The sequence below is a fragment of the Ovis aries genome, chromosome 3 (assembly GCF_016772045.2).
Source record: "Ovis aries strain OAR_USU_Benz2616 breed Rambouillet chromosome 3, ARS-UI_Ramb_v3.0, whole genome shotgun sequence".
Classification (NCBI taxonomy): domain Eukaryota; kingdom Metazoa; phylum Chordata; class Mammalia; order Artiodactyla; family Bovidae; genus Ovis; species Ovis aries.
Genome location: NC_056056.1, coordinates 206,283,292 through 206,295,437, shown reverse-complemented (window position 1 = coordinate 206,295,437; position 12,146 = coordinate 206,283,292). Strand labels below are relative to the sequence as shown.

Sequence of the window (12,146 nt, the reverse complement as noted above, 5' to 3'; positions counted from 1 at the left end):
CACTAGCTTTGTTCGTAGTGATGCTTTCTAAGGCCCACTTGCCTTCATATTCCAGGATGTCTGGCTCTAGATGAGTGATCACACCATTGTGATTATCCAGGTCATGAAGATCTTTTTTGTACAGCTCTTCTGTGTATTCTTGCCACCTCTTCTTAATATCTTCTGCTTCTGTTAGGTCCCTACCATTTCTGTAGTTTATCGAGCCCATCTTTGCATGAAATGTTCCCTTGGTATCTCTAATTTTCTTGAAGAGGTCTCTAGTCTTTCCCATTCTGTTCTTATCCTCTATTTCTTTGCATTGATCACTGAAAAAGACTTTCTTATCTCTTCTTGCTATTCTTTGGAACTCTGCTCAGACGCTTATATCTTTCCTTTTTCCTTTGCTTTTTGCTTCTCTTCTCTTCACAGCCATTTGTAAGGCCTCCCTAGACAGCCATTTTGCTTTTTTGCATTTCTTTTCCACGGGGATGGTCTTGATCCCTGTCTCCTGTACGATGTCACAAACCTCAGTCCATAGTTCATCAGGCACTCTATCTATCAGATCTAGGCCCTTAAATCTATTTCTCACTTCCACTGTATAATCATAAGGGATTTGATTTAGGTCATACCTGAATGGTCTAGCGATTTTCCCTACTTTCTTCAATTTCAGTCTGAATTTGGTAGTAAGGAGTTCATGATCTGAGCAACAGTCAGCTCCTGGTCTTGTTTTTATTGACTGTATAGAGCTTCTCCATCTTGGGCTGCAAAGAATATAATCAATCTGATTTCAATGTTGACCATCTGGTGATGTCCATGTGTAGAGTCTTCTCTTGTGTTGTTGGAAGAGGGTGTTTGCTATGACCTGTGCATTTTCTTGGCAAAACTGTATTAGCCTTTGCCCTGCTTCATTCCGCATTTCAAGGCCAAATTTGCCTGTTACTCCAGGTGTTTCTTGACTTCCTGCTTTAGCATTCCAGTCCCCTATAATGAAAAGGACATCTTTTTTGGGTGTTAGTTCTAAAAGGTCTTGTAGGTCTTCATAGAACTGTTCAACTTCAGCTTCTTCAGTGTTACTGGTTGGGTCGTAGACTTGGATTACCATGATATTGAATGGTTTGCCTTGGAGACGAACAGAGATCATTCTGTCATTTTTGAGATTGCATCCAAGTACCGCAGTTTGGACTCTTTTGTTGACCATGATGGCTACTCCATTTCTTCTGAGGGATTCCTGCCCACAGTAGTAGATAAAATGGTCATCTAAGTTAAATTCACCCATTCCAGTCCATTTTAGTTCGCTGATTCCTAGAATGTCGACGTTCACTCTTGCCATCTCTTGTTTGACCACTTCCAATTTGCCTTGATTCATGGACCTGACATTCCAGGTTCCTATGCAATATTGCTCTTTACAGCATCAGACCTTGCTTCTATCACCAGTCATATCCACAGCTGGGTATTGTTTTTGCTTTGGCTCCATCCCTTCATTCTTTCTGGAGTTATTTCTCCACTGATTTCCAGTAGCATATTGGGCACCTACTGACCTGGGGAGTTCCTCTTTCAGTATCCTATCATTTTGCCTTTTCATACTGTTCATGGGGTTCTCAAGGCAAGAATACTGAAGTGGCTTGCCATTCCCTTCTCCAGTGGACCACATTCTGTCATTGACTATACTATCACAAAATTGGCTATACCCCAAAATAAAAAAGTTAAATAAAAAAAGTTAAAAAAGAAAAGATCCTCTTACCTTGTGTACAGATAAGGAAACTTTGAGTCATCTCTCTTTCAATACCTTCAGGCTATCAAGGAGTAAAGTAAACAGAAAGAAGCAGAAAGTCAGGGGTCTGGGTCATCTTTCCACACAGAAAAAGCAACCAGGGGTCAGCTCACATAGGCATGGCTGGCTCATGGTTTGTGCTGGAGAAGATCCATTCATTGTCCCCTTCTGTTTATATCTGCAAGTCACTGTATGTTACCAACACCCACTGTGGCTCTGTGTTCCCATAGTTCTTTGAGGGACAGAGATAACTTCAGTGTTTAGTGGAACATACTCAGTTTTCCTGGCACTGTCCAGCTTCTCCAGTAGACAAACAAAAGTGTTTTGCAAAGTAAGAACATGCCAAAAGGTGAGGTGAGAGGATGCCATTGACAAGCAGTGATTCTTTTAGAGGATGATGAGGCCTGCACAGGCATGTGGATTTGTCTCTTGGATTTGAGAGTCAGTTAAAGAATGGGAGGGAAGAGGATCAGGTGTATAGGAAGCATCATGAGTCAGGAGCAAGCAAAAAATCTAAGCCTGTTTCATAAGTTACATTTTTCTATCCTGGGTTAATTGTTAATTAAAGAATGGATGAATTTTATTGCCATTTTAGTTTATTTAAAATGGCATATCTTGTGTCGATAATTAGAGTGAAAATGTTAGTTGCTCAGTCATGTCCGACTGTTTGTCAACAGCAATTATGGTCAATTAAGTCTCTTCACAGAGAATGTCCTTTATTATTTAACCTATTGCATGCATGCTAAGTCACTTCTCAAGTCCATCTCTTGTGACCCTATGGACTGTAGCCCACCAGGCTCCTCTGTCATTGGGATTCTTCAGGCAAGAACACTGGAGTGGGTTGCCATTTCCTCCTCCAGGTGATCTTCTCCTCAGGGATGGAACCTGAGTCTTTTAATGTCTCCTGCATTGGCAGGTGGGTTCTTTACCGTTAGCACCACCTGGGAAGCCCATGATACTCTCTATTTTGTATGTAGAAGGGCTTGATAGTTTTGCATGTACTTACCTGTACCAGCAGACTTTTGATCACAGTATCTTTCCAATTCAGGTTCTGCCTCTCAGGTGCTTCATTTGGGCAAGCACTATTTTGCTTGGACTCGGCAACTACAGTGATATTCACTTTACCTGAAAAGCATTCTCAAGTATAAATTACATTGACCACTGGCCCCTTCTGTGAAGGGAAATGATTAAAAGTCTATAAATCACTTCTTGAATCAGACAAACTGAATCTTATAATCATATTTATGCTTGGACCAAAATAACTCATTCTTTCTCCTGCCTGGAGATAATATGATGTCCTTTTCTATCTTTTTCAAGATTCCCTACATGAAGTAATTGATTCACTTAAATAACTAGAACTTAAGAACTTTTATGGAAAAAAGAGAATATTTTGCAAAACCAACTGAGCAAATTCATTGATCTGGATTGCTTTTAAAGTTGATGTGTGGCAAAACCAATACAATATTGTAAAGTAAAAAAATAAAAATAAAAAAAAATTTAAAAAAGTTTACATATGACAATATAGGGGCATAAAGTCAGAAAACTAGGCCTTCTAACTTTTTTCGAGACTGAACAAACCAAAACAGTAAACTATGACATAGTGGAAAGGGCATTGAATTTAAATCAAATGTTGGCAGGGGATCTATTGTTTTTAACTCCTGTGGCTTAGACGGTAAAGCGTCTGTCTACAATGCGGGAGACCTGGGTTCGATCCCTGGGTTGGGAAGATGCCCTGGAGAAGGAAATGGGCAATCCACTCCAGTACTATTGCCTGGAAAATCCCATGGACAGAGGAGCCTGGTAGGCTACAGTCCATGGGGTTGCAAAGAGTCTGACACGACTGAGTAACTTCACTTTCCTTTCCTTTCCTTACATCATACGTGCGTGCATGCTGTCAGTTAATTTGTGTCCACCTCTTTGCGACCGCCATGGACTGTGTAGTCCACCAGACTCCTCTCTCCATGGAATTTTCCAGGCAAGAATACTAGAGTGGATTGCCATTTCCTTCTTCAGAGATTTTCCTGACCCAGTTATAGAACTTACCTCTCTTATGTCTCCTGTATTGGCAAGTGGATTCGTTATCACTAGCAGCACCAAGGAAGCCCTATCTGGGAAGCCATCTGGGGAGTCACTGAGAAGTAATATAATAGGTCATAATTAAAATGGATCTCCAATTTTCTTGTGAAAATTAGAGAAATAAAAAATATAATATTTTGGTTTCATATTATCTATATGCCTATAGTGAAGTCGCTCAATCATGTCCGACTCTTTGCAATCCCATGGACTGTAGCCTACCAGCCTCCTCTGTCCATGGGATTTTCCAGGCAAGAGTACTGGAATGGGTTGCCATTATATACCTATGCATAACCAATACACTGTTCATATTTTTTGTTAGTATGTTTTGTTTCTTTTTTAAGATAAATTTTTGACACTCCACTCTTAGAACTGTGTCCTCCTCTTAAAGCCTTAAAACCATACAAGTCAGTACAGTATTCTATCTCAGTTGCCTGCGGAAGATTTTTGAAGACCTTGTATAGCTAGAGAAATTGAGAAGCTTAAAATCTAATAGGAAAACTAGTCTTATGCAGTCCAATGTCAGGTGAACTAAAGTGAGCTCATAAATTATTCTTTATTGCTAAAGGAATATAATAAGTATCAGTTCAGTTCAGTTCAGTTCAGTCCCTCAGTTGTGTCCGACTCTTTGCGACCCCATGAATCGCACCGCAGTACGCCAGGCCTCCCTGTCCATCACCAACTCCTGGAGTTCACTCAGACTCAAGTCCATCAAGTCAGTGATGCCATCCAGCCATCTCATCCTCTGTTGTCCCCTTCTTCTCCTGCCCCCAATCCCACCCAGCATCAAAGTCTTTTCCAATGAGTCAGCTCTTCGCATGAGGTGGCCAAAGTACTGGAGTTTCAGCTTTAGCATCATTCCTTCCAAAGAAATCCCAGGGTTGATCTCCGTCTACTACATCTATAATTCTTGTTTACTAGATTCTTTTTAACTTTTCCCTTCCCTTGTATTTTTAACAAGATATTGTCAAATTTAGTTTTCTATATTGCAGATAATCTGTGCATTGAGACTGTACTCTTCTCCATGTTTAATTCCCGTCTGAGTGTTCAGTGTTTTGGGTGTCTCATAATGCATCTAGTAGATTTACAAATCCTGGCAATCATTGAGATTGAGGAGCAATTTTTGTTTAGGTAACATGAGTTCCTGATGGCAAGTGAAGAAGCAAATGAGAAGTGAAGAAACTGAGCAGCATTAATGAAAATATGGTCTTCACTTGGGTTATGATACATGGACTTGATGGGTAATGCAAATTAGCCTTTGCATTGTATTTCAATCACATTCTGCTTTTAAACAAATGAAGGATGGGTTTGCTCCACATAAGCATTAGCAAAACCAGAAATTAGATTATAAAAACAAGATTTTAATTGAGACCCTAAAAAAATGAGAACTTTCAAAACCAGAAATTTCAAATGTGAGGGAGAAAGTTATCTTTGTATGGAGGATTTAAGGGAAACAGCCGCTGCTGCTGCTGCTGCTAAGTCGCTTCAGTTGTGTCTGACTCTGTGCGATCTCATAGATGGCGCCCACCAGGCTCTGCCGTCCCTGGGATTCTCCAGGCAAGAACACTGGAGTGGGTTGCCATTTCCTTCTCCAATGCATGAAAGTGAAAAGTGAAAGTGAAGTCGCTCAGTTGTGTCCAACTCTTAGTGACCCCATGGACTGCAGCCTACCAGGCTTCTTAGTCCATGGGATTTTCCAGGCAAGAGTACTGGAGTGGGGTGCCATTGCCTTCTCCGAGGCAATAAAAATAAACTGGTTTTTCAGGAGAGGTTGGCATAGACACATAGTTACTTACCCAGCTTCTTAGGAGTAACAGTCCAGACATATGTCTTTTTCTCTGAAGCTTGGATAATCTCACTGCTGTTGTCTTTAGGGGTACTGATATCTGCCTCAAAATCCTGAGATGCTTCTAGTTGAGTGAAAATCTAAAATAACAGTCATGCAGTGAGAGTGACACTCTAAATATTTTGCTGACACTATTCCTCCTCCAATCTTGAGAAAATTCTCCCTGTTTTATATCATCAAAAATAAATGATACAAATGACTCCTCTCATAAGAAGATAAATCTGGCATAACACATACTATAAAATGACTTTCTTAGAGCAGTATTTAAATCACTGCTGTGAATTAAAGCAAATTTTTGTTTGCTTTTCAAAGTTTTTTTTTTTTTGATGTGGACCATTTTTTAAAAGACTTTATTGAATTTGTTACAATATTGCTTCTGTTTTATGATTTGTTTTTTTGTCCATGAAGCATGTGGGATCTTCTCTCCCTGACCAGGAATTGAACCCTCACCTCCTGCACTGGAAGGCAAAACCTCAACCACTGGACTGCCAGGGAAACCCTAGCAACTATTTCTGTTTGAGGAAAAAGCTTATGACTCTATAGTACCATTTTGTATTTGAGAATAAAAAGAATATGGCAACATTCAAGGAATCTCTTGGCCTCATTAGATTTTGACTCCAGATCAAAGGGAATAATTTACCTCTACACAGGTATTCAGGTAGCTGAAGACATTGACAATCAGATCAGACCGTTCATTCTGAACTACTGAAGAGGGGGAGGTTATTTCAACAAAGAAAGGTTGGGAGGCTTCCAGAGAAGTTGTTGATGAAATGCCAAATCCAGCCTCACCATTCACACAGAAGCCACTTGCTTCCCATTGGGTTATACTATCAGGGATGGTGAATGAAAGATTTGCTGAACCGGAGGAGCTACAAAGAGAGATTATAGGTAAAATGCATCCTTTGTGTAAACCAGGAACCTAAATTTAATACAGAGCAAACAAGAAAGTATTAACTGAAGGTTAAAAATGAGTCATAGATCGGTATCATTAGATCTTTGTCAGGGCTTTAGATCAGTATTTTGAGAGCTGGATTTCTAAACCCAGCTAAAATTTAATCTTAAAAATGTCACATTTCTCTAAACACATTATTTGTTCTAATTCATGCAACTTGCATCTATCTGCATGAGATGAACAGACAAGAAACAATACTAGAGGAAAAGTAAAATAAAATATGTGGTCAGTACATACAAGCGAATGGTGTTTTGTATTTTACCGACATAGTTCTTCTTTATATACTCAGAAATAAAGTTTAGGAAATAAAGACAAAAAGAAAATAAAAATAAAGATATATAGGAAGGAAAACTTAAAAGCTCACTCAACGCTGACCAGGTCCCAAATCCATGTTTCCGGAAAGTTTGTTCTTACTGTTTCAATTATAACCCGTTCTATGAAGTCAAAATTCTCCCTTGTGACTTCACCAGCTAAAAGAAAAGAGAAATGTTTTAAAGAGAGAGAATAAAAATATACATTCCAAAGACACACACATAAACTATGTCTCTGACCACACATGCTTAGTGGGACATGATATAGGGGTTGCTGCTGGGGCTCAGTGTCAATAAATGTACATCTCAGCCTACGTGTCAGTGTTTTGATGCACAAATCAGTCCCATTATTAAAATAAGAGCAACACACACACACACACACACACACACACACACACACACACAAATCATCCTTCATTGTTCCTCCAGAGTCAAATTTAGAGAAAGTCATGTCTATTTATTGAATGGTGTTTCCCGTCTGACACTCTGGTGTCTGCCAGGAAACAATTTGGTATTGGCCAATTCCATCATCCTAATGACTAAAGTTTCTAAGGACATTAACTTTGCTAATGTCTGTTTTTTAAATTTATTTTTTTATTGGAGGATGAGTGCTTTATAGAATTTTTCTGTTTTCTGTCAAATCTCAACATGAATCAGCCATAGGTATACATATATCCCCTCCCTTTTGAACCTCCCTCTCATCTCCCTCCCCTTCCCACCCCTCTAGGTTGATACAGAGCCTCTGTTTGAGTTTCCTGAGCCACACAGCAAATTCCCATTGGCTATCTATTTCACAAATGGTGATATAAGTTTCCATGTTACTCTTTCCAACCGTCTCACCCTCTCCTTCCTTCTCCCCATGTCCATAAATCTATTTTCCATATCTGCTTCTCCACTACTGTCCTGTAAACAAATTCTTCAGTACCATTTTTCTAGATTCAGTATATATGTGTTAGAATAGGATATTTATCTTTCTCTTTTTAACTCACTTTACTCTGTATAATAGGTTCTAGGTTCACCCACTTCATTAGAACTGACTCAAATGTGTTTCTTTTTACGGCTTAGTAATATTCCATTTTGTATATGCACCACAACTTCTTTATCCATTCATCTGTTGATGGACATCTAGGTTGCTTCCATGCTCTAGCTATCGTAAATAGTGCTGCAATGGACAATGGGATACATGTGTCTTTTTCGGTTTTGGTTTCCTCAGAGTATATGCCTAGGATTGGGACTGCTGTTTCATATGGTGGTTTTATTCCTAGTTTTTAAAAGAATCTCCATACCATCTTCCATAGTGGCTGTATCAATTTACATTCCTACCAACAGTAACGTGGCTGATTTCTAAAGAACATTTTCTTTTGTTTCCTTGGCCTCTGGGCTATATTTGGCTGGGTTACTTTCTTCTGTACAGTAAAGTGACTCTGTTATACACACAAATACACACACATACATTCTTTTTTATATTTGGCATTCTTTTTTCCTATTTTTTGGCCATGCCACATGGCTTATGGGATCTTAGTTCCCCCACCAGGGATTGAACACGCACCCCCTGTATCACCAGGGAAGCCAAAAATGGATGGGTATTTGAACACAATTCTCTGATGCCAGCTGTTTGGTCATCTGAGAATCAAAATGCTCTCTGCCTTGAACTATGTATTCTGATCTACACATAATAAGGGCATCTCCTCTTGTAATCATTATGATTGCCCTCCTGTACATTTCTGCTGTTGTGTTCTACCATAAAAATAAACTTCCTCTCATATCTGAAGCAAATTCTTCCTTTTAGTTAATACCATTCCCACTTGCCTTATTCTGCTTTATTCAGCTGCAGGATGTATAGTCGTAGACAAACACATGACATACTGCACATGTAAAAATCCCAGTTTTGAATAGTCATACGAAATACAACCAATTCCATGAATCATTTTAACCATCTCCCCGCACACAATTCTAGGTTACCCACATGCAATTTTCAATGGGGCACTGTACATGGGTGCATATCCTCCTGATTCTAGATAGAGAAGCCCAGGGTATGGTATGCTTCTCTCTGTTGAACATACTTCTGGTTTCCGGTAATGGAGATTGGTGAAGACTTTCAGACCCATATCCTTCAAAGAAATAAATAGCAAAGGAAAAGTTGAGCAGTCTCTTCATACAAGACCTAAAAAAAGTTATCAACTATATTATAATTTAAAAAATAGATGATAAATATACATGTTTTCTTTGCTAGCAAGCAAGTCTGGTATATTACAAGTCAAGTCATCTGTCTTTGATGTGTGTGAAGACTCTAAAATTGGAGGAAAAATGATAATCACTATGATTATTCAGCACTTGTGTTCTGGGATTTTGCTAAGGGTTTTACATTATTCTCCATTTGATTCTAAGGGAAAAATATTTATGAAATGTTATCATTGCCTTAACTAACATCACACACACACGTGAACATATGTGTATGAGACACAGCCAGTAAATTGGAGCTCTGCGATTTGAAGGAAAACGTCTGATTCTTTTCCCGTTTATTTCTATAGCTGTGATGGCAACCCACGCCAGTATTCTTGCCTGGAGAATCCCAGGGATAGAGGAGTCTGGTGGGCTGCCATCTATGGGGTCGCACAGAATTGAACACGACTGAAGCGACTTAGCAGCAGCCCCAGCAGACTTCAATCATAAAGATTCCTTTAGGGAATTCCGTGGTGATCCAGTGGTTAAGACTTTGCCTTCCAATGCAGAGGGTGTCAGTTTGATCCTTGGTCAAAGAGCTAAGATCCCATATGCTTTGTAGCAGGAAAACAAAAACATAAAACAGAAGCAGTACTGTAACAAATTCCATAGAAACTAAAAAAAAAGGTCCACATTAAAAAAAAATCTTTAAAAATATACCCTTTTATCCTGTCTTGCATACAGGGTCGTCATTGCCATCTTCCTAAATTCCATATATATGTGTTAGTATACTGTATTGGTGTTTTTCTTTCTGGCTTACTTCACTCTGTATAATCGGCTCCAGTTTCATCCATCTCATCAGAACTGATTCAAATGAATTCTTTTTTACGGAAAAAAGACACAGATGTGTATAACAGAGTTTTGGACTCAGAGGGAGAGGGAGAGGGTGGGATGATTTGGGAGAATGGCATTCTAACATGTATACTATCATGTAAGAATTGAATCGCCAGTCTAGGTCTGATGCAGGATACAGCATGCTTGGGGCTGGTGCATGGGGATGACCCAGAGAGATGTTATGGGGAGGGAGGTGGGAGGGGGGTTCATGTTTGGGAACGCATGTAAGAATGAAAGATTTTAAAATTTAAAAAATAAAAAACTAAAAAAATATATATATACCCTTTTAGGAAACCTCAGAATATTCCAATGATAGCCTTTGTATAAATGGAGCTGAGGCTCTATATTAGCCTCCTGATTTGATGATTTCTGCATAAAACTTATTGCAATACCTTGAAGATTGTCTCATTGCTTCTAACATCGTTTTAACTTTAACATCAACATCATCATTTCAGCCACCCCTTAATTTATTTTCCACAGAGAAAAAAATCAACAAAAATTAATATCTTCTTTATAAGACAATTTCTAAGTGATTTTAAGCACGTTACTGACCTCAATCTCAAAGAAAAGGAGGTGTTAGTCACTTGGTCATGTCTGACTTTTTGTGACTCCCCCTGGACTGTAGCCCACCAAGCTTTTCTGTCCATGGTATTCTCCAGGCAAGAATACTGGAATGGGTTGCTATTCCCTTCTCCAGGGTATCTTCCTAACCCAAGGATCAAACCCAGGTCTCCTGCATTGCAGACAGATTCTTTACTGCGCAAATAATAAAACATAGATTTGCATTTGGTGCATGCATGCATAGTCATGTCTGACTCTTTTGTGACCCCCTGGCCTGTAACCCACCAGGCTCCTCTGTCCACCGAATTTTCCAGGCAAGAATACTGAAGTGGGTTGTCATTTCCTTCTCCAAGATATGCATTAGGAAAACTAAGTTTAAAATTGACATGCAATAATTTTTTAAAGTATTTTTTTGATGTGGACTATTTTAAAAGTCTTTATGTACTTTGTTACAATATTACTTCTGATTTATGTTTTTGGTATTTTTTTTTGGCCTCAAGGCATTTGGGATCTTAGCTTTTCAACCAGGGATTGAACCCACACCTCTGGCTTTGAAAGGTGAAGTCTAAACCACTGAACCACCAGGGAAGTCCCAGTATGCAGTAATTTTAAAGCCTAAAATGATCTTACCTTGACAATATCATAGGTGTCTCCATCCCCATGGTTGCTTACAGGTATATAATACAAGCCATTGTAAAACATATCTTTCTGAGGAATGCAAGGGTCTAGCTTGCTATCATCAAGGTTGAGACCTCGATAGAAATAACCATACAGTTCTGTATTTGGGAGCATATTGTACACCTGGAAGAAAAATATCATGGTTTCTAATTATTTGAAATATTCTTTTTGTAGAGGCAAAATTGGCAACTTTTTGTGCTATAACCATTTATTCTTCATTTAAAAATACATCAACACATAATTATTTTATAATCCTTATACATTTTAATTTATTTTCAGTTTTATATTTTGATATGGTTTAAGGGAAAAAAGGTCCATTAAAAATTTATTTACTAACAACAAATAAAAAATTTAAAATCAAGTAAAATGAAGTAAATAAACATATAAAACACACAGGTTGCTATGTTTCCATGAATAAGCATAGTATCAAATCTGAATCAGTTTCCAGGCAGCCAAGGCAAAAAAGAAACATTATTCAATATGTAAATCTCATTATCAAAAAGAGAAAAGCATATATTCTAGTTACACATAGTATAATTGCTCATAATATGATTTAAAAAATTTTTTATTGGAGTATAGTTAATTTACAATGTTGTGTTAGTTTCACGTATATAGCAAAGTGATTAAGTTACACATATACCTATATTCACTTTTTTTGAGATTCTTTTCTAATATAGGCCATTACAGGGTATTGAGATGCATTCCCTGTGATATACAGCAGGGTCTTATAAATTACTTATTTTATATATAGCAGTGTGTATATGTCAGTCCCAATCTCCCAATTTATTCCCTCCACCCCCATATAACCATTTATCCTTGTTCTTTTCTTTATAGCTGTAATATTTCATCTAACATGTTTGAGTCAGCTCATTCTAGGAGAGGAAACCTTCAATTTTGTTTTAGGTGGTTCACAGAAAT

At 38.3% G+C, this 12,146-nt stretch overlaps 1 protein-coding gene across 1 annotated transcript in view; it reads right to left on the bottom strand.

Annotated features, from left to right (window-relative positions):
* Positions 1-12,146, bottom strand: part of LOC101122683 (ovostatin homolog 2-like) — a 53,466-nt gene that overhangs the window by 16,039 nt on the left and 25,281 nt on the right. The window contains 7 exon segments of the mRNA XM_027967894.1: positions 1,721-1,772; positions 2,757-2,875; positions 5,620-5,749; positions 6,310-6,538; positions 6,986-7,075; positions 8,895-9,043; positions 11,181-11,351. Coding sequence (XP_027823695.1) covers positions 1,721-1,772; positions 2,757-2,875; positions 5,620-5,749; positions 6,310-6,538; positions 6,986-7,075; positions 8,895-9,043; positions 11,181-11,351 — 940 coding nt within the window.